The 27,674-nt window shown below is 38.1% G+C and overlaps 1 protein-coding gene across 15 annotated transcripts in view; it reads right to left on the reverse strand.

The window, feature by feature from the left end:
* Window positions 1-27,674, reverse strand: part of STAU2 (staufen double-stranded RNA binding protein 2) — a 346,153-nt gene that overhangs the window by 275,092 nt on the left and 43,387 nt on the right. For 12 of the 15 annotated variants that reach the window (XM_023184094.2, XM_023184104.2, XM_023184101.2 and 9 more), the window contains one exon: window positions 12,309-12,468. The exons of 1 other annotated variant lie outside the window; for it this stretch is intronic. In XM_023184094.2, coding sequence (XP_023039862.1) covers window positions 12,309-12,468 — 160 coding nt within the window. Of the gene's footprint in view, window positions 1-12,308; window positions 12,469-13,421; window positions 13,545-27,674 lie in introns of all 15 variants that reach the window. 2 more of the 15 variants (XM_023184099.2, XM_023184098.2) reach the window with 1 other exon arrangement.

Raw genomic sequence — 27,674 nt, forward strand, 5'->3', positions numbered from 1 at the left:
AAGAAAGTGGAATTTTTAAAATCCCCCTTTGGCAACCTTCAGGGTCATAACAGATTCAGACAAGAATCATCAACAGATGCTAAATCTGGAAGGCGAAAGAAAGCTTGATGACGAGCAGAATATTTATACATACATATATATATACACACACACACATACAGGCACAAAATGTCTCCTCAGAAAATACTTATCACTTACTATTCAATAACAAAACATACGGATTAATTAACTTTACAGCAAAGAAGCCTGGCCTACTCCTCACCACATGACAAAAGTCATCACCGATGGGACAAGTCAATCTCAGATGGGACAATGTCTCCTGATACAAAGCACTAAGGTAAGTCCAAGTCATTTTTGTGGTATTCATGCTAAAATGCATAAATCATGAGGAAACACCAGACAAACTCAATTGAGGGGCATTCTACAAACTCTGTGGTTCCGTACTCTTCATAAATGTTATGGTCATAAAAGGTAAGAAAGACTGAGGAACTGTTTGTTACAGATTGAAGTGGAATGAAGAGAAATGTTAAGTACATGTAACACATGGTTTTGATTAGATCCTGGAGCTGTAAAGGTTTGGGATGATTAGGTTTGGGATGATTTGGATGAAATCTGAAATGGAGTCTGTGGATTAAATGGTAATATGGATCAAAGTTAACTTCCTGATAGAACAGTGTACATGTCCTTAAGAAACACACACTGAAACATTAAGGGGCAATGGGACATCGTGTCTACAACTTATTCCCAGATGGTTCAGAAATGCTATCAATGCGGAATAAAGGTGAAGGATACATGGGAAGTCTATGTACTATTTCCACAAATTTTATATAAATCTGAAATTACTTCCATAGTTTAAAAAAAAAATAAAAGGGAGAAAGCAAAACAGTTCTGTAATATATTCCCTATTACTAACAGATCAACCATGCTGTAAATGAACTTAACTCCTTGTTAGGATATAACTTCTTTTTATGACCCATCTACACACTGTGGAGTCAAGACTGGATCTTTCCTCCACAGACCTACTACTTCTCAGTACTGAGTTACAGTCACCAGATTTACAACAAATGTGCCACGATACTGCAGAGGGGAATGGACTGTCTTTTCAATAAATGGTGATGGATTAAACGAATGTCCATATATTTTTAAAATGAAGAAAAATATTGAACTCTACCTCACATCACACATTAAACTCAATTCCTGACAGATTGTAGATCTAAACTATAAAGATCTAAAAATACTGCTTCTAAAACCAATATGAGGTTATCTTCATAAACTTGTAGGAGACACAGGTGTATTAAATGGCACACCAAAAAAGCATTAACCATAAAGGAAAAGACTAATAAATTAGATTCCATTAAACAAGATTTTCTTTTTCTTTTTTTTTTTTTGAGATGGAGTTCTGCTCTGTCGCCCAGGCTAGAGTGCAGTGGCTCAATCTCAGCTCACTGCAACCTCCGTCTCCCAGGTTCAAGCGATTATTCTGCCTCAGTCTCCTGAGTAGCTGGAATTACAGGTGCGCAGCATCACGCCTGGCTAATTTTTGTATTTTTAGTAAAGTTGGGGTTTCACCATGTTGGCCCGGCTGGTCTCAAACTCCTAACCTCAAGTGATCCACCCACCTTGGCCTCCCAAAGTGCTGGGATTACAGGTGTGAGCCACCACACCTCGCCTCATTGAAAAGAACTTCTATCCACCAAAATGCACCCTTAGGAGTATAGAAAGATATTTGCAATATACATATCTGACAAATGATATGAATCCAGAATATGTAAGAACCCTACAAGTCAATAAAAAGTAGAAAAAAATTTAAAACAGACAATTCAGATTTTTAAGTGGGAAAAACATTCCAAGCAGCACTTTACAATAGAGGCTAGCCTAATGCCAACAAGCAAATGAAAAGATGCTCACCTGCATTCGTTATTAGAGAAATGCAAATTAAAAACACAATGAATTACTATTATACCTCTCAGCATAATAGCTAAAATTTTGAAAGCTGGAGATATCAAATGCTGATGAGGATGTGAAGAGCTCTCATACTGCTGGTAGGAAGGTAAACTGACATTCTTTGACATTATGTATTAATACCAAATACATTCATAACTATGACCCAACAGCTCCAATCCTAGATATATCCCCAAGAGAAATGTATGCATGTAAGAATACTGTTCACAGTAGTATTATTTCTAATAGCTCAAAACTGGAAACAATTCAAATATGTATAACAGTATAATGAATATGTAAATTATGGTATACTTACACAATAGAATACTACATAGCAATGAAATAATGTACCATTAAATGCAACACAGATGACTCTCACAAACAATATTGAGAAAAATGAGCTATCACAAGAGTCTACTGTCTGATTCCAACAAGAAGGCACAACTAATCTGGTAGAAATCAGAATAGTGGTTTCCTTCAGAGTTGTTTAACCGATTGAAGTAGGCATGAGGGAAGCTTCCATAGCACTAATAAAACATGTGGTAAAGTGTTCACAGCATAGAAATTCATCAAGCTCTATACTTGTAATGTGCCCTTGTCTGTATATAATATTATACTTTATTTTAGAAGTTTACACCAAATAATTTATTCATTCTCTCAGCTCACTACAACACTCAACCATGGAAATTCTTATCTCCACTGGGGCCTTTCAGACACTCTCCTGTTTCCTTCCTTTGACTCTTGCTGGTTTACTTCCTGCTATAATCCTCTAAATATGGACTTGACCCAGAGCTCAGCATACAATAAACTGCTCTTGCTTTACATTATATGCCTTAGACAGCTTGTTCTGTTCCATTCCAAATGCCACTCTCAACACTCCTGCAGAGCGGGAGGCATACAGTACTCAATGTATATGAGTCTCTTTCTTTCTTCACCCATAAACTATGGCAATGGTTTCTTTGCTTTTAATATCTCCCATCTTCCCTCTACATGTCAAACTGAGCTTCCTAAAATATTCCTTTAAATGTATCATGCACTACTCATGAATATAAATTCCTCCCAGCTACATATAAAACTTAATCTCGTAAAGTTGGCATTCAAATTGTCCCAATTCACTAACTACGTCTCCAGTCTTACCTCCTACTAGTCATTTACCTGCTCTAATTAAAAACCGTCTATAACAATTTTTTTTTTTTTTTTAACCAAATCCATTGTCCAGATTCCTACTTCAAAGCCCTTCCTCATAGTATTCTCTCTGGCTATAATATTCTTTCTTCTCCTCTATAATTGCCTACTTTTCGTTCAAGACCTGTATCTTACTTCAACTACTTCAGTCCATGTTTATCATTACCTGTAATACTGATGGCTGTTATTGTCTACTTGGCACTTAATCTTTACCATCCAGTTCTGTGTTCATATGTAAGATTGTAAGACCCTCACTGAAAAGCACAATGTTGTATACCTCTTAGATATGTAAAAAGCAAGTGTTAAATAAATCATGGTGGTGGTATGCTACTAATGATCAACCAGTATTCTAAAGAGGTTTTTAAAAATTAAAGATGTAGACAATCTTTTAGGAACTTCAAAATGAAGAGAATAAGTTTTTTTTTCTATTGTAATATTTTGGCCTATTTAAGCTTCATAAATACGGCAATCAGTTGAACAGAAGCAAAGAGACTCGTAATCAGAAAGCCATGGATTCTGCAGAGTAGTCCCTGAAAGAACAGAGTATGCCAACCTAGCACAGACCACATGAGAGTGAAACAAGTGTCTATGTGATTTGATTATGAATATAAGCAAGTAGACAATGATTAAATAGATTTTAGAGTTATTGTTGACAGGCACAAAATCTTTTTTCTAACCTCCATAACAAAAATGCCTAAGGCGAAATTAATATTGACTAGAAGGTAACCACTTGAATTAATCAGTTAACAAATGAATGAGAAAATGGATATATAGCAGGTACTAAAGTTATAGGAATTCCATTAACCTAATGTTATCAATTAATACACTATGTCCAAAATACAGGTTTGCCTTTCCCAACAGATAGCAAGACATATGGATTCACTGAGGTCACCTGGAGAAAATGGTGGGTATCAGGCAGGACTAATTTGCAGCTCCCACTCGTGGGGACAAAACAGCACGTGGAGACTCACAATGTAAACTCTGCTCCAAGAACCACCACAAGAACATACCAGGAAAACCAAAAGAATGCACAGCCACTACTCCGTGAAACACTGTGAGTGCCCGAAGTGTGAGAGGGGGAAAGTCTGCCTCCAAACACACATCTTCACTGGGGAACCTGAAAATCCAGATCACAGGAGAAGAATTTAACCTTACCTAGGGCTGAAACAAATTTAGAGAGCTGAGTGAAATATAAAAATAGAAGCAGTAGGTCAGGTATGGTGGCTCATGCCTGCAATCCCAAAACTTTGGGAGGCCAAGGTTAGTGGATCGCTTGAGCCCAGGAGTTTGAGACAAGCCTGGCCAAACATAGTGAAACCCTGTCTCTACTAAAAATACAAAAAACAAAAAAATTAGCTGGGCATGGTGGTGCACACCTGTAATCCCAGCTACTTGGGAGGCTGAGGCAGGAGAATTGCTTGAGCCCGGGAGGCGGAGGCTGCAGTGAGCCAAGATCAACGCCACTGCACTCCAACCTGGGCAACAGACCAAGACTCCATCTAAAAAAAAAAAAAAAAAACTAGAAGCAGCAGTGGTAAGAGAGCCCTGTAGGCACTTCCAGTCCCCAGGGAAGCCATTTTTTTTTCTTACTTTTATCTCACAGGGGTCTTTGGGGAGGGCAGTCAGTGGAATTGGGGAAGTACCACAGTGAGAAAGACTTCTAGCTGAATGCTGTAATAATTTTGACCGAATGCAAATTTTCTTGGGCAGAATCTGGGCGGGGTTGGGGGGAATAAGGTGCCAAAGGAAAGTACAGATATGAGAACAGAAGCCATGGCAGGCAGGGAGGGGCAAGGCCTGAAAGCCCTGCTTGCTTTCTCAGCAGGAAGGCTTGTAGCCTAGGGCAAATGCTTTTTCTGCAGACACTACCCAATACCAGCCTGGAGTCCAATAGCTCCACTGGGTACCTAGACCCAAAAGAAAAATAACCATCGCTGCAGTCCAGCTCTCAGGAAGCCCCATTCATAGGGGAAGGGGGACAGAACCACATCAAGGGATCACCCCGTGGGATAAAAGAATCTGAACAGCAGCCATTGAGTCCAAGATCTTGCCTCTGACACAGTATATCCAAATGAGAAGGAACCAGAAAAACAATTCCAGTAATATGACAAAACAAGGTTCTGTGACACCCTCAAAAGATCATACTAGTTAACCAGCGATGGATACAAACCAAGAATAAATATCTGAATTACCAGAAAAAGAATTTAGTAGGTTGATTATTAAGTAGCTCAAGGAGGCACTAGAAAAAGGTGAAAAGTAACTTAAAGAAATTTTAAAAATAATACAAGATATGGATGAAAAAAATTTCCAGAGAAATAGAACCATAAATAAAAAACAGTCACAACTTCTGAAAATGAAAGACAAACTTAGAGGCATGCAAAATATACTGCAAAGTTTCACCAACAGAATCAAACAAGCAGAAGAAAGAACTTCAGAGCTCAAAGACAAGGCCCAATCAAATTAACCCAATCTGACACAAAGGAAAAATAATTTTTTAAAAAATGAACAAAGCCTCCAAGAAGTTTAGGATTATGTTAAATGACCAAACCTAAGAATAACTGGTGTTCCTGAAGAAGAAAAATCTAAAAGTTTGGAAAACTTATTTGAGGGAATAATTGAGGAAAACTTGCCTGGCCTTGCTAGAGCTCTAGACATCCAAATACAAGAAGGTCAAGGAACACCCGGGGAATTCATCGCAAAAAGAATGTCATCACCTAGGCACACAGTCAGTCAGGTTATCTAAACTCAAGTCAAAGGAAATAATCTTAAGAGCTGTGAGGCAAAAGCACCAGCTAACCTATAAAGAAAAACCTATCCAATAAATAGCAGCTTTCTCAGCATAAAATCTCTAAGTCAGAAGGGACTGAGGTCCTATCTTTAGCCTCCTTAAATAAAATAATTATCAGTCAAGAATTTTACATCCAGTGAAACTAAGCTTCATTAATGAAGGAAAGATAAAGTCTTTTTCAGGCAAACAAACGCTGAGAGAATTTGCCACTACCAAGCCAGCACTACAAGAATTGTTAAAGGAGTTATTAAATCTTGAAACAAAGCCTCAGAATACACCAAAATGGAACCTCCTTAAAGCACAAATCTCACAGGGTCTATAAAGCAATAACACAATGAGAAAAAACAAACAAACAAAAGGTATTCAGGCAACAACTAGCACAATGAATAGAATAAACAGTACCTCACATCTCAATACTAATGTTGAATGTAAATGGCCTAAATGCTCCACTTAAAAGATACAGAATGGCAGAATGGATAAGAATTCATCAACCAAGTATCTGCTTTTTTCAAGGCACTCACTTAACACATAAGGACTCACATAAACTGAAGGTAAAGGGGTAGAAAGAGATATTTCATGCAAACAGACACCAAAAGCCAGCAGGAGTAGCTATTCTTACATCAGATAAAACAGACTTTAAAGCAACAGCAGTTAAAAGAGACAAAGAGGGACATGACATAATGATAAAAGGACTAGTCCAACAGGAAAATATCACAATCCTAAATATAAATGCATCTAACACTGGAGCTCCCAATTTATAAAACAATTACTACTAGACCTTAATAAACAAGACAGAGGGCAACATAATAATAGTGGGGGACTTCAATACTCCACCGACAGCACCGGACAGGTCGTCAAGACAGAAAGTCAACAAAGAAACAACGGACTTAAACTATATCCTACAACAAATGGATTTAACAGATATATACAGAACATTCTACCCAACAACTGCAGAATGCACAATCTATTCATCAGCACATGGAACATATTCCAAGATAGACCACATGATAAGCCACAAAACAAGTCACAGTATATTTAAGAAAATCAAAATTATATCAAGTACTCCTCTCAGACCACAGTGGCATAAAATTGGACATCAACTGCAAAAGGAACACTTAAAAGCATGCAAATACATGGAAATTAAATAACCTGCTTCTGAATGATTGTTGGGTCAACAATGAAATCAAAATGGAAATTTAAAAATTTGAACTGAACAGTAATAGTGACACAATTTATCAAAACCTCTGGGACACAGAAAAAGCAGTGCCAAGAGCAAAGTTTACAGCACTGAATGCCTACATGAAAAAGTCTGGAAGAGCACGAATAAGACAATCTAAGGTCACACCTCAAGAACTAGAGAAACAATAAACCAAACCCAGCAGAAGAAAAGAAATAACAAAGATGAGAGCAGAACTAAATGAAATTGAAACAAAGAAATACAAAAGATAAATAAAACAAAAAGCTGGTTCTTTGAAAAGATAAACAAAATTGATAGAACATTAGCAAGATTAACCAAAAAAAGAAGACAGAAGATCCAAATAAACTCAATTAGAAACAAACAGGAGATATAACAACTGATACCACAGAAATACAAAATATCATTCAAGGCTACTATGAACACCTTTACACACACAAACTAGAAAACCTAGAGGAGCTGGATAAATTCCTGGAAATATACAATTCTTCTAGATTAACCAGGAAGAAACAGAAACTCTGAACTGACCACAGCAAGACTGAAATGGTAATTTTAAAACTGCCAACAACAGTAAAAAAAAGCCTTGGACCAGACGGATTCACAACTGAATTCTAACAGACTTTCAAAAAAGAAATGGTATTAATTTTATTAGCACTATTCCAAAAGACAGAGAAAGAAGAAATCCTCCCTAAATCACTCAATGAAGCCATTATCACCCTAATACCAAAAACAGGAAAGGACGTAACAAAAAAAGAAAGCCACACACCAATATCCCTGATGAACAGAGATGTAAAAATCCTCAACAAAATATAAGCTAACTGAATCCAACAGCATATAAAAAAGGTAATTCACCATGAACAAGTGGGTTTCATACCAGGGATGCAGGGATAGTTTAATGTCCACAAGTCAATAAAGGTGATATACCACATAAACAGAATTAAAAACAAAAACCACATGATCATCTCAACAAAGAAAAAACATCTGACAAAATCCAGCATCCCTATATGATTAAAATCCTCAGCAGAATCAGCATAGAAGGGACATACCTTAAGGTAATAAAAGCATCTATAACAAATCCACAGCCAACATTATACTGAACAGGGGACAAGTTGAAAGCATTCCCCCTGAGAACTGGAACAAGACAAGGATGCCCAATTTTACCACTTCTATTCAACACAGTACTGGAAGTCCTAGCTGGAACAATCGACAAGAGAAAGAAATAAAGGGCACCCAAATTGATAAAGAAGAAGTCAAACTGTTGCTGTTCACTGATGATATGATCGTATACCTAGGAAACCATAGACTCATCCGAAAAGCTCCTAGATCTGATAAATGAATTCAGTAAAGTTTCAAGATACAAAATAAATGTACACAAATCAGTAGCTCCGCTATACACCAACAGCGACCAAGCTGAGAATCAAATCAAGAACTCAATCCCTTTCACAATAGCTGCAAAAAAAATAAAATACTTAGGAATATACCTAACAAAGAAAGTGGAAAGAACGCTACACAAAACTACAAAATACTGCTGAAAGAAATCACAGAGGATACAAACAAATGGAAACACATCCCAAACTCTTGAATGGGTAGAATCAATATTGTGGAAATACCATACTGCCAAAAGCAATCTACAAATTCTATTCAATTCCCATCGAAATACCATCATCATTTATCACAGAACTAGAAAAAACAATCCTAAAATTCATATGGAACCAAAAAAGAGCCCATATAACCAAAGCAAGACTAAGCATAATGAGCAAATCTGGAAGCATCACATTACCTGACTTGATACTATATTATAAAGTTATTGTCTCCAAAACAGCACTATACTGCTATAAAAATAGGCATATAGACCAATGGCACAGAATAGAGAACCCAGAAATAAAGCCCAATACTTACAGCCAACTGATTTTCATCACAGCAAACAAAAAATATAAAGTGGGGAAAGGACACTTTTCCCACTTTATATTTTCAACAAATGGTGCTGGGATAATTGGCAAGTTACATGGAGAAGAATGAAACTGGATCCTCATCTCTCACCTTATACAAAAATCAACTCAAGATGGATCAAAGACTTTCTAAGACCTGAAACCATAAAAATTCTAGAAGACAACATTGGAAAAACTCTTCTAGACATTGGCTTAGGCAAAGGCTTCATGATCAAGAACCCAAAAGCAAATGCAACAAAAACAAAGATAAACAGATGGGACTTAGTTAAACTAAAAAGTTTCTGCACAGTAAAATAAATAATCAGCAGAGTAAACACACAACCCATAGAGTGGGAGAAAATCTTCACAAAATATGTATCTGACAAAGGACTAATACCCAGAATCTACAGGGAACTCAAATCAGCAAGAAAAAAATAATGCCATCAAAAAGTGAGCTAAGGATATGAATAGACAGTTCTCAAAAGAAAATACAGAAACGGCCAACAAACATATGAAAAAGTGTTCAACATCACAAATTATCAGGGAAATGCAAATCAAAACCACAATGCAAAACCAGGTGATATGGTTTGGCTGTGTCCCCACCCAAATCTCATCTTGAATTGCAATCCCCATAATTCCCATGTGTCAAGGGAGAGACAAGGTGGAGGGAATTTGAATCATGGGGGCGGTTTCCCCCTTGCTGTTCTCATGGTAGTGACTGAGTTCTCATGAGATCTGATTTTTTGTACATGTTTGGCAAGTTCCTCCTTCAGTCATTTTCTCTCTTGCCACCTTATGAAGAAGGTGCCTGCCTCCCCTTCACCTTTCACCATGACCGTAAGTTTCCTGAGGCCTCCCCAGCCATATAGAACTGTGAGTCAATTAAACTTCCTTTCCTTTATAAATTACTCAGTCTCAGGAAGTTCTTTATAGCAGTGTGAGAACAGACTAATACACCACCTTACTCCTACAAGAATGGCCGTAATTTAAAAATAAAAAAATAATGGATGCTGGTGTGGATGTGGTGAAAAGAAATACTTTTTTTTTTTTTTTTTTTTTTTTTGAGGGGGAGTCTCGCTCCGTCACCAGCTGGAGTGCAGTGGCGCAATCTCAGCTCACTGCAAGCTCCACCTCCCAGGTTCACGCCATTCTCCTGCCTCAGCCTCCCAAGTAGCTGGGACTACAGGCGCCTGCCACCATGCCCGGCTAATTATTTTTATATTTTTAGTAGAGACGGGGTTTCACCGTGTTAGGCAGGATGGTCTCGATCTCCTGACCTCGTGATCCACCCACCTCAGCCTCTCAAAGTGCTGGGATTACAGGCATGAGCCACCATGCCTGGCCGAAAAGAAACACTTTTATACTGCTGGTGGGAATGTCAACTAGTACAACCACTATGGAAAACAGTATGGAGATTATCTTTAAAGAACTAAAAGTAGAACTACCATTTGATCCAGCAATCCCACTACTGGGCATCTACCCGAGGAAAAGAAGTCATTATATGAAAAAGACACTTGTATATACATGTTTATAGCAGCACAATTCACAATTGCAAAAACATAAAACCAGCCCAAATGCCCACCAATCAATGAACGGATAAAGAAAATGTGGTGTACATATATACCACAGAATACTACTCAGCCATAAAAAGGAATGAAATAATGGCATTTACAGCCACCTGGATGGAGGTGGAGACCATTATTCTAAGTAAAGTAACTCAGGAATGGAAAACCAAATGTAGTATGTTCTCACTTATAAATGGAAGGTAAGCTATAAGGACACAAAGGCACTGAGAATGATACAATGGGTAAGGCATGGTGGCTCACACCTGTAATCCCAACATTTTGGGAGGCTGAAGTGGGTGGATCACAAGGTCAGGAGATAGAGACCATCCTGGCTAACACGGTGAAACCCCGTCTCTACTAAAAATACGAAAAAAATTAGGCCCGGCGTAGTGGCTCACGCCTGTAATCCCAGCACTTTGGGAGGCCGGGGTGTGTGGATCATGAGGTCAGGAGATCGAGACTATCCTGGCTAAAACAGTGAAACTCCGTCTCTGCTAAAGATACAAAAAATTAGCCAGGCATGGTAGCACATGCCTTTAGTCCCAGCTACTTGGGAGGCTGAGGCAGAAGAATTGCTTGAACCCAGGAGGCAGAGGCTGCAGTGAGCCGAGATCGCACCACTACGCTCCAGCCTGGTGACAGAGCAAGACTCCATCTCAAAAAAAAAAGATACAATGGACTTTGGGGACTCTGGGGGAAGGTTGGGAGAGGGATGAGGAGTAAAAGACTATGCATTGGGTACAGCATACACTGCATGGGTGATGGGTGCAACAACAAAATCTCAGAAATCATCACTGAAGAATTTATCAATATAACCAAACACCACCTGTTCCCCAAAAACTATTGAAATAATTAAAAAAAAATAACGATATATAATGTTGTTGGTATTGTATACAATGAGAACAACTCTTGAAAATTATTCTTAGGAGCTTAAAATGAGAACAGTCATTTACTTAGCAGTATTTTACATGCAGGTGGTTTGGGGAATTTGTGGTGGGGTTTCTCTTTTTTTGAGACAGAGTCTTGCTCTGTCACCCAGGCTGGAGTCTAGTGGTGCAATCTCGGCTCACTCCAACCCCCACCTGCCAGGTTCAAGCAATTCTCCTGCCTCAGCCTCCTGAGTAGCAGGGACTACGTGCGCACGCCACCATGCCCGGCTAATTTTTGTATTTTTAGTAGAGACGGGGTTTCACCATGCTGGCCAGGCTGGTCTTGGAATCCTCACCCTGTGTGTGATCCGCCCACCTCGGCCTCCCAAAGTGCTAGGATTATAGGCATGAGCCACTGCTCCCAGCCAAATTTGTGGGTTTCTTAATAAATGTCAAATAAATGTTCTAAACTGAATATCAAGAGCCAAACTCGGTGACTCATACCTATAATCCCAGCACTTTGGGAGGCCGAGGTGGGCAGACCACCTGAGATTTTTAGTAGAGACAGGGTTTCACCATGTTGGCCAGGCTGGTCTCGAACTCGTGACCTCATGTGATCCACCCATCTAGGCCTCCCAAAGTGCTGGGATTACAAGCATGAGCCAACACACCAAGCCTCCTTCAGTTATTTTTATGCTACCGCCTGTGTGTGTGTATAGGCATGGCAATATGTGTACTATTAATACTTGCTCACTCTGTTACTGGCCTGCTATAAATGAAACATACAACGAGCAGAACACATAGCACACAACATAACAGAAGGAGTCAATGCCATACCTGGGTTATTGTTAACATTACTTTTGGGTGGCTTCTGAACCGGTTTGGGAAGCGTAGATTCAGTCAAAGCTTTATTTGCAACAGCCTGTTGAGCCTTCTTTATACTGCTGCCTTCGGATTCCCATGTCTGCTCACCAAGACTCAGCTGCACTGAGAACATCTTAGAAAAACATAAATGGACAAAGAAAACATTAAGAATTTTCCAAGAAATAAAATGGGCTATCTGAGAGAAAAATAAACATCATAGAATCAGAATTTTAGAGCTAGAGGTGACCTTACATACAGATCATATGCAACAAAATCTTACTCTACCTAGTGAAGAAATTTTAAGAGAGTACCAAATTCTGTTCTATCCTATCCAAAAGCTTAGTAGCAGACCTAGGTGTACATTTTGGGTAGAATAAATCGAGAAGCAATCTTTCCTCTAAATGGAATCACAATGTTAACGTCCTTCAAATGGTCCCCAAAAAAGTAGAATAAGTACAAAGAATAAGAGAAAACTGTAAAAGAAGCCAAAAGACCATGTGTCTATAATTTATAAAATCTAATTCCTTGAATGTTACATTTAGCACAATCTAGGCAATGAGTCAGGCAATTCTATTAAATATTATACTACAAAAAACTCTGAATCTCCACAACAAACATTGAGCCAATCACTAAATTCTGTCCATTTTAACATCATAAATATTTCTCAAATCTTCCTCTCTCTGCCAACTGGATCCAGCCTTTCATCATCTTTAGCTTGGACATAATATTCTTCCTGCTGCTAAAACTATCTTTCTAAAACACAAATCCAATTTCATCACCCCAGTCAACAGCAGGTTAAAACCCTTCAACTGTTCCTGTTTTCGCAGGGTACAAAGGCTCTACCTGTGCATCCTCATCTCACACACATCCTTCCTCTCACATGTCCTACATTCCATTCTCACTCTATTTCCATATGAGCCCCCAAACCTACTCTTCACCTTTAAAATTTAGAATCAAGTTACATGATATGCACATAATTGGTTTCACTCCAGACTGCTTATTACTTTCTAGGAATACTAGGGATTAACTTAAAATTACTTATTAATTACAAAAAATATGTATTATTGCAGAAAGGAGATCAGATACCTTCACTAAGTCAGCATCACCAATAATCATGCAAATTGACGTCATGTACCCCCGATACGATCCAATGAGAAGTACACATCAATAACCATGTAGTAATCTTGGCCAAAAATGTTTAATCTGAATCTAATCATAGGGAAACAATCAGAGAGATCTAGATTACAGGATATTCTATAAAACAAATGGCCTAGGCTCCAAAAATGTCAATGTCATAAAAGGTAAAAAAAAAAAAAAAAAAAAAAAAAGGCAGGGAGGACATTAAAGAGACATGAAAAGACATGATAAATACAACTCATGATCCTTGATTATATCTGAAATGGGAAGGGGAAAAAAAGCTATAAAGGACATTTAGAGGACAATTGGGGAAATGTGACTATGAACTATGTATTAAGTAATAGGTTTAGCCAGCATTAAATTTCTTGTGTGATTAACAGTATTGTGGTTATGAAGAAGAATGCCTTTAGTCTTACAAGATAGATATGTAAGTATTTAAGAGTGAAGTGTCATGGTAGCTGAAATTTACTTTCAAATTGTTCAAGGAAAAAGTGTATGTCAATATAGAGGGAGCCAGAAATAAAGTAATGTAGCAAATGTGGCAAATAAATTAACAATCAGTGAATCTAAAACATACGTGAGTGTCTATTACACCCTTCTTTCCATTTTTTTTGTAGATTTTTAATTATTCAAAATAGAGAATTGGGATATGTCATTTGAAATTCACAACATAAACATACCTGTTTAAAGTGATTAATTTTTCTTTTATTCTAATTCAGTTTAAAATATATACCTAAAATGTATCTTTAATATCTCTCTGGTTTCACAATGATTTTTCAATGACTAGCTCTTTGTTTTCCTTCAAATTTTGGTATTTAACAAAGAACTTTGCCAAAAATAAGAAAGTTTGAAGGTTTCACATGATATATATAATATATATAATCTTACATATAGCTCATATGCTTGAAAACAGAAATATCCAAATAAATGACCTTGAGATTCCTGATTGCATCAGGAAAGCATATTAAATTTACTCTGCATGTCTCCAGATCTGACGTCTCCTAAACAACAATCACATAAATCTAATTGTCTACTTGGTATTTCCACAAACTCAAGACGTAAAAGGTCAAACAAAACATTGCCTCCTCCACTCTACCCGGTCCAAATCAGTTCATACCCCAAAATGTTTCATCCATTATCTCCCAACAGTTCAGGTTCAAACCTCATTAGTTGCCTTTATCCTTGCCTTCCTAAGGCTTATTTAACATCTCATAACTCTTCCTTGTAATTTCTATTGTCACCTCCTTAGTCTAAGGCTCCTATATACTCAGACTCAGTATACTTCATTTAGCTCCTGTCTCTAATCTTTCCTGCCTCCTAATCATCCAGATGTCACCATTTTCCCAATCTCATGAGCCAGACACCTTTGAGAGGTCTTCCCTTCTCTCCTGCTTCCAGTTAACAACTATTGATTCAACTTAAATGTTTTTCAGACCTGGCCTCCTTTCTTTATACTAAGATATATACATGTACCAATGTCTTAGTGGAGAATATCAGTACCACTCCCCTAAACTATCACAACACCAGCTGTGGCATATAAGAAATATGTATTTGGTCTATAGCCCTGGTTCCTAACACAGAGCTCCCAAAACCTTGTAATTTCTCGAGGGACAGGAGAGCTAGGAGCATTTTTGTTCTAATATTTGGTCTTTGATCCCAATTTCTAACACAGAGCTCTTAAATTCCTTGGAATTTCCCAGGTGATAGGAAATTTGTATTCTAATGAGCCAACTCTTGGTAGGCCCCTGGATAGAGAGCTAGTCTGAGGGCTAGTCACCAGAAAAACTAAGCCATGGTTAGAAACTTCATTTTTAGCCCCACTCCATTCCTATCCGCCATGGAGGAAACAGGGGCTGGAAACTGAGTTAATAATCGATCATGACTATGTGATGGAGCCTCCGTAAATATCCCTAAAAGATAGGGTTCAAAAAGCTTGCAGGCTGGTGAGTACACTGAGGTGCTGCAGGGTGGCACACCCAGACAGGGCTTGGAAGCTCCATTTCCCTTATCACACACTTCATCCTATGTACTTTTTCTTTTTTTTTCCCCCAGAGATAGAGTCTTGCTCTGTCGCCCAGGCTGGAGTGCAGTGGCACAATCTCGGCTCACTGCAACCTCCACCTCCCAAGTTCAAGCGATTCTCCTGCCTCAGCCCCCCAAGTAGCTGGGATCACAGGCACACGCCACCACGCCCGGCTAATTTTTGTATTTTTAGTACAGATAGGGTTTCACCATGTTGGCCAGACTGGTCTCGAACTCTTGACCTCGTGATCCACCTGCCTCAGCCTCCCAAAGTGCTGGGATTACAGGCGTGAGCCACCGTGCCTAGCCCTCCTACATATTCTTTATCTGGCTGTTCACCTATATACTTTAGAATATTCTTTATAACAAAACTAGTAAATATAAGTATGCATTCCCCTGAGTCTTGCGAGCTGTCATAACAAATTATGGAACCTGAGAAGAGGGTGCTGGTAAGTATGCATTCCCCTGAGTCTTGCGAGCTGTCATAACAAATTATGGAACCTGAGAAGAGGGTGCTGGGAACCCCCGGTTTACAGCCAGTTGGTCACAAGTTTAGAAGACCCAGATTTGTGACTGTCATGTGAGGTGAGAGCAGTGTTGTGGGACTGAGCCCTTAACCTGCAGGGTCTACACTAACCATGGAAGGTTAGTGTCAGAATTTAGTTAAACAGTAGGACCATCCAGTCAGTGTATGCGGACAATTGGAGAATTTGCTGGCGTGGGAAAAAACCCCACATATTTAGTGTCAGAAATGAAGTGTTACAGCCAGGTGTGGTGGCTTATGCCTGGAATCCTAACACTTTGGGAGGCCAAGGTGGGAGGATCACTTGAGCTCAGAAGTTGGAGACCAGCCTGGGTAACACAGAAAGAGCTCGGCCCTACTAAAAATGTAAAATATTCTCCAGGCATGGTGGTGTGCACCTGTAGTATCGGCTGCTGAGGAGGCTGAAGTAGGGGGATCCCTTGAGCCCAGGAGATCAACGCTGCAGTGAGCTATGACTGCACAACTGTACTCCAGCCTGGGCAACAGAGCAAGGCCTTATCTCGAAAACGGATTTTTTTATTAAAAAAAAAAAAAAAATTTAAGTGCAGTGTTGAAAGTATAGAAAAAAAAATTTCTTTCTACTATCTTAAAGCAGTTCCCTTAATATCAGACTTTCCCATTAAAACTACCATTCTCACCACCATCAACATGAACTTTCTGTAAAATTTAAGTATTTCCAATGGCAATCCTAAGCTTCTCTAAAATCTCTCTTAAGAGTCCTACTACAGTAAAAGTTTAGTAGTTTTAAGACGGAATGCTGGAGACACACTGTTTATGAATTTAAGCCATGGCTTGACCATTTACTATGTACAACACTGGGCAGTCAATTAGTCTTTCTAACTTTCAGTTTCTTACCTCTTTAATGAAATGGGGCCAATAAGAACACATGGTTAGTTGTGAAAATTAGGACAAAATGGTGTAAATGCCCCCATTTGAAAGTCAGAGATTGTCAAACTAGATAAAATGCAAAATCAAACTACATGCTACCTAAAAAAAACTGTACTTCAAATATAAAAGCACATACAGTTTTAAAGTAATAGGACAAAAAACATATACTCACATAAATCAAGGAGAAATTAGAATGGCTATATATATCAGACTAAGTGGATTCCAGAGTAAAGACTGTTACCAGTGGTAACAAAGGTCATTTCATATGAATAAAGAAAGTAATTAAGAAGACATTGTTATCCTAAACATTTAGGCACCTAATAACACAGCTTAAATAAACGAAGCAAAAACTGACAAAATTTAAACTAGAAAATTGACAATTAAAGTCAGATTTAATACTCCTTATCAAAAACTGATACAAGCAAAAAAAAAAAAAACACCAAGAATATAGTACAGTTGAACAACACCATCAGCCAACACAATCTGATCAACACTGTTAGAATACTCCAACCAAGAAAAGTAGAATATACACTTGTTCTCTATTGTTCACAGAGCATTTACCAAGACAGACCATTTTCTGGGCCATAAAATAAGTCTCAATAAACACAAAGAATTCAGACCACACACAAAGTATGTTCACTGGGTAAAATTACAGAGCAGGGTAGAGTAAAATTACAGAGGAGGGTGGAGCAAGATGATGGAATAGAAGCCTATACCATTCATCACTCCCACTGGAACACTAAATTTTAACAACTATGGACACAGAAAAGCACCATTACAAGAAACAAAAATCAGGTGGACAGTAACAGTACCTGGCTTTAACTTCATATTACCAAAAGAGGCATTGAGGAGGGTAGGAGAGTCCTGAATTGCCAACACCAACCCTCTCCCACACTCCCAGCAGCAGCCATGTGGTGTGGAGTGAAAATCTGTACACTTTGAGAAAGCAGAGCACAGTATTGGAAAACAGTACATTAAACTCAGTGCTGCCCTGGCACAGCAGACAATGAAGACGTGCTGGGCTCAGCCAGCACCTGCATAGGGAGGGAGGATCTGGACCAGCATGAACCGGAGAGGAATTGCCCATAGCAGTTGGAACTTGAATTTCTTGGCAAGACTTGCCACCACAGGCTGAAGTGCTCCAGGGTCCCAGATAAATTTGAAAGGCAGTCTAGGACACGAGACTATACTTCTAGGCAACTCCTAGTGTGAGGCTGGGCTTACAGTGAACTAGGATGGCACACAACCTAGGGAGACACCAGCTGGAATGGCTAAGGGAGTGCTTATGCCATCCCTCCCCTAACCCCAGGCAGTGCAACTTGTAGCAGCGAAAGTGTCTACTTCCTTCTGCTTAAGGAGAGGAAAGTGAAGAAAAAAGAGAACCTTGTCTTGCATTTTGGATATCAGCTAAGCCACCATAGGATAAGGCACCAGGCAGAGCCGTGAGGCCCCCATTCCAGGCCCTAGCTCCAAGACAACATCTGTAGACACACCATGGGCCAGAAAGGAACCCACTGCCTTAAAGGTAAGAACTCAATCCTGGCAGGATTCATTACCTGCTGACCAAAGAACCAATGGGTCCTGAATAATCACCACTGATACCCAGGGAGTATGCAGTGGGCCCTGGGCTCTGACATGTGCTGGTTTCAGGGGTGACCCAGCACATTCCCAGCTGTGGTGGCTATGGTGAAAGACTCCTGTTTAAGAAAAGTAGAGGAAAAAGTAAAGGGAACATTGTCTTGTGCCCTAGGTACCAGCTCAGCCACAGTGAGGAAGAGCAAAAAGCAGGCTCTTGGGGTCCCCGAGTCCACACCTACGCTGGACAGCATTTCCGGATCTACTTCAGGGGGTCCACTGCCCTGAAGGGTGAGCCCATGGACCAGTGATGGTGTTGGTGGCCACAAGGAGAGGGTCCTGTGCCTGTGGAAAGGGGAGGGAAGAGTGGGAGAACCTTTGTATTATGGATTGAGTGCCAGCTTAGCCACAATAGAAGAAAACATCAGGTAAATTGCTACGGTTTTTGATTCCAATCCCTGGCTCTCAGACAGCATCTCTGGACATACCTGGAGCCCGGGGAAAAACCCACCACCCTGAAGGGAAGGGCCTTGGGCAAGGCCAGTGCTGTGCTGGCTTCAGGTGTAACCCACAGCAATCCCAGGATGATGACCACAGAGGTGCCTGCATCACCACACCCCCAATTCCAAGTGACTTAGCACTTGTTTGGGAGAAAGTAAGGAAAAAGAACAACAATCTCTGCCTGGTAATCCTGAGAATTCTTCCAGATCTTATCCAAGGCTGCCAAGGCTGTACCTCTAACAAGTCTCCAAAAGCCACAGCATTGTTGGGATTGGGGCCCAAGATCCTTCAAATTCCTGGAAAGCCTTCCCAAGGACAGGCATAAACAAGCTCAGACTCCGAAGACTACAGTAAATACCTAACTGTCTAAAGCCCAGACACCAACCAGCATCTACAACCATCAACACCATTCAGGAAAACATGACCTAACCAAACGAACTAATATAAAGCACAAGGGATCAAACCTGGAAAAAGAGAGATATATGACGTTTCAGGCAGGTAATTCAAAATAGCTGTTTTGAGGAAACTCAAAGAAATTCAAGACAACACAGAAAGGGAATTCGGAATTCTTATCAGATAAATTTGACAAAGAGATCAAAATTAAAAAGAATCAAGCTTATATTCCAGAGTTAAAAATGCAACTGACATGATGTGGACTACATCAAAGTCTCTTAACAACAGAACTGATTAAGAAGAAAGAATTAGTGAGCTTGAAGACAGGCTATTTGAAATGACACAGTTAGAAAAGACAAAAGAAAACAAAATAAAAAGCAATGAAGCACACCAAAAACATCTAGAAAAGAGCCTTAAATGGGCAAATCTAAGATTTACTGGCCTTAAAGAAAAGGTAGAAAAAGAGGTAACAGTAGAAGGTTTATTCAAAGGGATAATAACAGAGAATTTCCCAAATCAGAATGATAACAACATTCAAATACAAGAAGGTTATAGAACACCAAGCAGATTTAACCCAATGAAGACTACCTCAAAGCATTTAAGAATCAAATTCCCAAAGGTCAAAGATAAAGAAAGGATCCTAAAAACAGCCAGACAAAAGAAATAAATAACATACAATGGAGCTCCAATACAATTGGCAGCAGACTTTTGTTTTTTCGTTTGTTCTGTTTTGTTTTGAAACAGAGTCTCACTCTGTCACCCAGGCTGGAGTGCAGTGACACGATCTTGGGATCTTGGGGATCTTGGCTCGCTACAATCTCCACCTCCCAGGTTCAGGCAATTATCCTGCCTCAGCCTCCCGAGTAGCTGGAATTACAGGTGTGCACCACCATACCCAGCTAATTGGCAGCAGACTTTTCAGTGGAAACCTTAAAGGTTAGAAGAGTGTGGCAAGACATATTTTAAGCGCTGAAGGAAAAAAACTTTCACCTAGAATAGTATATCTAGTGAAAATATTCTTTAAGTACGAAGGGGAGATAAAGACTTTCCCAGACAAACAAAATCCGAGGGATTTCATCAACATCAGACTTGTTCTACAAGAAATGCTAAAGGGAGTTTTTCAATCTGAAAGAAAAGGATATTAATGAAAGAAGAAATCATCTGAAGGTACAAAACTCACTGGTAATGGTAAGCATATAGAAAAATACAGAAGAGTATAACACTGTACCTGTGGTGTATAAAGTACTCTTAACTGAAGTAGAAAGATGAAATAATGAATCAATCAAAAATAACAGCTACAACATCTTTTCAAGAAATAGTGAAATAAGACATAAAGAGAAACAACAAAAAGTTAAAAAGCAGGCAGCAGGGACAAAGTTAAAGGGTAGAGTTTTTATTAACTTTCTTTTTGCAAGTTTGTTTATGCAATTGTGTTACGCTGTCATCAGTTTAAAATAATGGGTTATAAGATAGTATTTGCACCAGTGCAGTGGCTCACACCTGTAATCCCAGTACTTTGGGAGGCCGAGGCAGGTGGATTGCTTGAGGCCAGGAGTTTGAGACCAGACTTGCCATCACAGCGAAACCCCATCTCTACTAAAAATAGAAAAATTAGCCAGGCGTAGTGGAGCACACATGTAACCCCAGCTACTCGGGAGGCTGAAGCATGAGAATCACTTGAACCTGGGAGGCAGAGATTGCGATGAGCCAGGATCACACCACTGCACTCCAACCTGGGAGACAGAACAATACTCTGTCTCAAAAATAATAATAATAAAATTTTAAAAAAATAAAAAAATGTAATTTTAAAAAGATAGCATCTGTAAGCCTCATGGTAGCATTGAATCAAAAAACATACAACAGATACACACACACACACAAAAAAGCAATAAATTAAAGCATACCACCACAGAAAATCCTTTCACTAAAAGGAAAGGAAGAAAGGAAAGAAGGAAGAAAAGACCAAAAACCACCAGAACACAAGTAACAAAATGGCAGGAGAAAGTTCCTACTCAGCAATAACAACACTGAATGTAAATGAACTAAACTCATCAGTCAAAAGACACAGTAGCTGAATGGAGGCACAAACAAGATCCAATGATCTGTTGCCTACAAGAAACACACCCCACCTATGAAGACACACATAGACGGAAAAGAGAGGGATGGAAAAACATATTCCATGGCAATGGAAACAAAAAAAGAGCAGACATAGCTATACTCGTATCAGAAAAAGGAGTATAGATTTCAAGACAAAAACTCTAAGGAGAGACAAAAAAAGGTCATTATATAATGATAAAGGGGTCAATTCAGCAAGAGGATATAACAATTGTAAATATATACACAACCAACATTGGAGCACTCAGATACATAAAGCAAATATTATTAGAGCAAAAGAGAAAGATAGACCCCAATACAACAGCTGGAGACTTCAACACCCCACTTTTAGCACTGCACAGATCTCCCAGAAAGAAAATCAACAAAGAAACATCAGAGTTATTCTGCACTCTAGACAAAATGGATCTAATAGATATTTACGCATTTCATCCAAAGGCTGCAGAATACACATTTTTCTCCTCAACACATGGATCATTCTCTAGGATAAACCACGTTAGGTCACAAAATAAGTCTTAAAACACAGAAAAGAAAGAAAGGAAGGAAAGAAAGGAAGAAAGGAAAAGGAAAGAAAGGAAGAAAGGAAAAGGAAAGAAAGGGAAGGAAGGAAGGAAGGAAGGAAGAAAGGAAGGAAGGAAGGAAGGAAAAAGAGAGAAAGAGAGAGAGAGAGAAAGAGAGACAGAAAGAGAAAGAGAAAGAAAGAAAGAAAGAAAACCTGAATTAATATCAAGCATCTTCACTGACCACAATGGAATAAAACTACAAATCAGTAACAAGAGGAATTTTGGAAACTACACAAACACATGAGAATTAAACAATATGCTCCTGAATGACCACTTCAATGAAGAAATTAAGAAGGGAATTGAAAAATTTCTTGAAACAAATGATAAACCAAAGCCTACAGGATACAGCAAAGGCAGTATTCAGAGGGAAGCTTATAGCTATATGCACCTACATCAAAAAACTGGAAAACTTTCAAACAAACAATCTAACAATGCACCTTAAAGTTAAAACTAGAAAAATAACAGCAAACTAAGCTCAAAATTAGTGGGAGAAATAATAAAGATCAGAGCAGAAATAAATGAATTTAAAATGAAAAAATTATACAAGATCAATAAAACAAAAAGTTGGTGTTTGAGAAGATAAACATTAATTGACAAACCTTTAGCCAGACAAAGAAAAAAAGAAAGAAGGCCCAAGTAAATAAAACCATAGATGAAAAAGGAGACATTACAACTGATACAACAGAAATTCAAAGGATCATTAGCAACTACTATGAGCAACTATATGCCAAAAAATTGAAAAATCTTGAAGAAACAGACAAATTCCTAGACACATACACCCTACAAAGATTGAACCAGGAAGAAATCCAAAACCTGAGCAGACCAGTAACAAGTGAGGAGATCAAAGCAGTAATGAAAACTTTCCCAGTAAAGAAAAGGCCGGGACCCAATAGCTTCACTGCTGAATTCTACCAAATATTTAAAGTGGAACTAATACCAATCCTACTCAAACTATTCCGAAAAACAGAGGAGGAGAGAATGCTTCCAAACTCATTCTATGAGGCCAGTATTACCCTGATACCAAAAACCAAACACACATCAAAAAAAAAGAAAAAGAAAAAAAAAAACCCTCAGACCAGTATCTCTGATGAATATTGATGCCAAAACTCTCAACAAAATACTAGCAAACCTAATCCAACAATACATTTAAAAGATCATTCATCACTACCAAGTGGGATTTAGCACAGGGATGCAAGAAACCAATCAATGTGACAAATTATATCAACAAAATGAAGGACAAAAACCATACATTTCAATTGATGCCAAAAAACCATCTGATAAAAGTTCAACATCACTTCGTGATGAAAACTCTCAAATAACTGGTATAAAAGGAACATGCCTGAACATAATAAAAGCCATATATGACAGATCCACAACTAGTATCATAAGGAGCCTTTCCTCTTAGGTCTGTAACACAACAAAGATGCCCACTTTCACCACTGTTATTCAAAATAATACTGAAAGTACTAGCTAGAGCAATCAGACAAGAGAAAGAAAGGGCATCCAAATTGGAAAAGAAGAAGTCAAATTATCATTGTTTGCAGATGATATGATCTTATATTTTAAAAAAACCTAAAGACTCCAACAAAAAACTATTAGAAAGATAAACAAATTTAGTAAAGTTGCAAGATACAAAATAAACATACTAAATCAGTAGCATTTCTATATGCCAACAGTGAACAATCTGAAAAAGAAATCAAAAAAGTAATCCCATTTATAATAGCCTTAAATAAAATTTAATACCTAGGAATTAACTCAACCAAGGAAGTGCAAAAGCTCTACAATAAAAATTATAAAACACTGATGAAAGAAACTGAAGAGGACACAAAAAAATAAATTGGAAGAATCAAAGCAACCTACAGACTCAACGCAATCTCTATCAAAATATCAATGACACTCTTCAGAAAAATAGAAAACACAATCCTAAAATTTATATGGAATCACAAAAGTCCCAGAATAGCCAAGCTATACTGAGCAAAAAGAACATAACTGGAGGGACCACATTACCTGACTTCAAATTACACTACAGAGCTATAGAAACCAAAACAAAATGGTACTGGCATAAAAACAGACACACAGACCAATGAAACAGAATAGAGAATCCAGAAACAAATCCACACACCTACAATGACCTCATTTTCGACAATGGTGTCAAGAACATACACTGGGGAAAAAACAGTCTCTTCAATAAATAGTACTGGGAAAACTGGACATCCATATGCAGAAAAATGAAACTAGACCCCTATCTATTGCCATATACAAAAAAATCAAATCAAAATGGATTAAATACTTAAATCTAAGACCGCAAACTATGAAACTATTACAAGAAAACATTGGGGAAAATCTTCAGGACACTGGAGTGAGCAAACATTTCCTGAGTAACACCCCAAAATCACAGGCAAAAATGGACAAATGGGATTACATCAAGTTAAAAACCTTCTGCACAGCAAAGGAAACAGTCAACAAAGTGAAGAAACAACCCACAGAATGGGAGAGAAATATGTGCAAACTATCCATCTGACAAGGTATTAATAATCAGAATATATAAGAAGCTCAAATAACTCTACAGGAAAAAAAATCTAATAATCCAATTTAAACAGCAAACAGGTATACGAAAAGATGCTCAACATCACTGATCCTCAGAGAAATACAAAACAAAACTACACTGAGATACCATCTTGCTCAAGTTAAAATGGCTTTTATCCAAAAGTCAGGCAATAATAAATGCTGGCAAGGATGTGGAGAAAAGGGTACCCTCATACGTTGTTAGTAGGAATGTAAATTAGTACAACCACTATAGAGAACAGTTTGGAGGTTCCTCAAAAAACTGAAAATAGAACTACCATACAATCCAGCAATCTCACTGCTGGGTATATTCCCAAAAGAAAACAAATCATATATTGAAGAGATATCTGCACTCCCATGTTTGTTAGGAGTGCTTACAATAGCTAAGATTTGGAGTCTACCTAAATGTCCATCAACAGATGAATGGATAAAGAGTGGTATTTATACACAATGGAGTACTATTCAGCCATTAAAAAAGAATGAGATCCTGTCATTTGCAATAACATGAATAGAACTGGAGGTCACTATGTTAAGTGAAATAAGCCAGGCACTGGCTTGTTCAAACATTGCATGTTCTCACTTATTTGTGAGCTCTAAAAATCAAAACAATTGAATTCACAGAGACAGAGAATAGAAGGATGGTTACTAGAGACTGGGAAAAGTAGCAGGGAGGATGAGGGGACGGGATGATGGTTAATGGGTATCAAAAAAAAATACAAAGGATGGATAAGACCTAGTATTTGACAGCAGCACACAGGGGGTTGTCAATAATAATTTAATTTTACACTTTAAAATAACTAAAAGAGTATAATTAGATTGTTTGTAACACAAAGGATAAATGCTTCAGGCTTTGGATACCCAATTTCCATTATGTGATTGTTATGCACTGTATGTCTAATCTATGTGAAATATCTATGTGAAAAAAAGATTAGTAGCTGCCTGGGGTCTCAGGTACAAAGAGAGATGATTACAACAAAGAATGAGAAAATTTTGTGAGACAATGGAAATGCTTGTTCTTTTTTTTCACACAGATATTTTGGTACATGCAACGTACCAAATACATTGCATGCATTGTATACATGAGATACCAAAATATCTCATGTGCCACATAAATATATACACCTCATAAATATATATACCTACTGTGTACCCACAAAAATTAAAAATAATTTTTAATTAAAAAAGAGAAAACATTATTATTGATAAAAGGGTCAATTCATCAAGAAGATAAAACAACTATAAACATATGCACCAAACAACAGAATAAAGAACTCTCAAAACTGAACAATAGAACAAACAACCCAATAAAAAATAATGGGCAAAGATCTGAACAGACACTTCACTAAAGGTATACACAAAAAGATGGCCAACATTATCAGAAGTGCAAACTGAAACCACAATGAGATACCACCACATACCTATTAGAATGGCTAAAATTAGAAAGGCTGACTATATAACCTTTAGGCAAGGGGGCAGAAAAACTAGAATGCTCATACACCGCTGAGGAGAATGTAAAATGGTACAACTACTTTTGCAAAAAAAATCTGGCAATGTCTTAAAAAGTTAAACATGCATCTGCAATATGTTCCTGGCACTCTTATTACCAAAGAAACAGAGAAAATAAAATAGAGAAAGAGAAAAGGTAACATATGTCTGATATGGTTTGGGTCTGTGTCCCCACCAAATTTCATGTTGGATTGTAATCCCCAATGTTGGAGGTGGGGTCTGGGGATTGGATCATGGGGGTGGATTTCTCATGAATGGTTTAGCGCCATCCCTTGCTACTGTCCTCACAATAGTGAGTTCTCATGAGATCTGGTCATATAAAAGTGTGTGGGACCCCCACCCCACCCAATCCCCACATTGCTCCTGCTTTTACCATATGACATGCCTTTTATTTCCACCATTATTGGAAGCATCCTGAGGCCCCCCCAAAAGCAGATGCTGCTATGCTTCCTGTAGAGCCTGCAGAACCATGAGCTAACTAAACCTCTTTTGTTATAAATTAGCCAGTCTCAGGTATTTATAGCAACACAAGAATGGACTAATACAATGTCTATATGAAGACTTGTACACAGATGTTCAAATTAGCTTTATTATAATAGCAAAAAGCTAAAAACCATCAAAATATGCATCAACAGATGAATATCCAAAAAACGAAGTGTACTATATCCACATAATGGACTACTACTCAATAATAAAAAGGAAGAAATATTGACACACAAAAAACATGAGCAAACTCGAAATAACTATGCTAAGTGAAAATAGTCTGGTAGGAGTACATACCACTATATGATTACATTTATATAGTTTTAGAAACTGCAAACTAATCTATAGTCACAGAAAACAGACTAGTAGCTGTGTGGGGTCCCAGGTACAAAGAGAGATGATTACAACAAGGAACAAAAAAATTCTGTGGGACACTGGAAATGTTTGTTCTTTTTTTTCCACATAGATATAAAGCAGAAACAATACTTTTGGCATGGGTTAAATTATGAAAGAAATCAGTTTGCACTGCTTCAAAAAATGTTCTCCCATCTTTTTAGTATATTCTCTCCATGACTCTTTACTACATTTCCCATCCACTATCCTTACTCTCTTATCCTATACTTCCATTGCAAATGTACATAGAAAGAAAATGATGATTTCATCGTGTCTGAAAATTATGTATTCAAGAGGCACATCCTACAGCTCAAAATCTCTGTTCTAGCTCGATACGCATCCAATTGATGAAATCCCCTCATACAACAATCCCTACATACAATCAGCCAAATTCAAGATGTAGAACACTTTATACGACAAATTACTCTATTTCTGCAACAAATCAATGTCATAGGAAAAGAGGGGATGGGGATAAAGGGAGTGTTAGTACTAATAAATAAAAGAGACCAAAGAGACATAGCTACCAAATGTAATACACAATCCTTGTTTGGACCCTATTTGAATAAAACAAATGTAAAAAGACATTTTTAAGTCTAATAAAGATGGATACAGATGATGTATTACATAATATTTGGGCTTATTAATCTACTCATAATG

This window comes from Piliocolobus tephrosceles, chromosome 7 (assembly GCF_002776525.5).
Source record: "Piliocolobus tephrosceles isolate RC106 chromosome 7, ASM277652v3, whole genome shotgun sequence".
Taxonomy (NCBI): Eukaryota; Metazoa; Chordata; class Mammalia; order Primates; family Cercopithecidae; genus Piliocolobus; species Piliocolobus tephrosceles.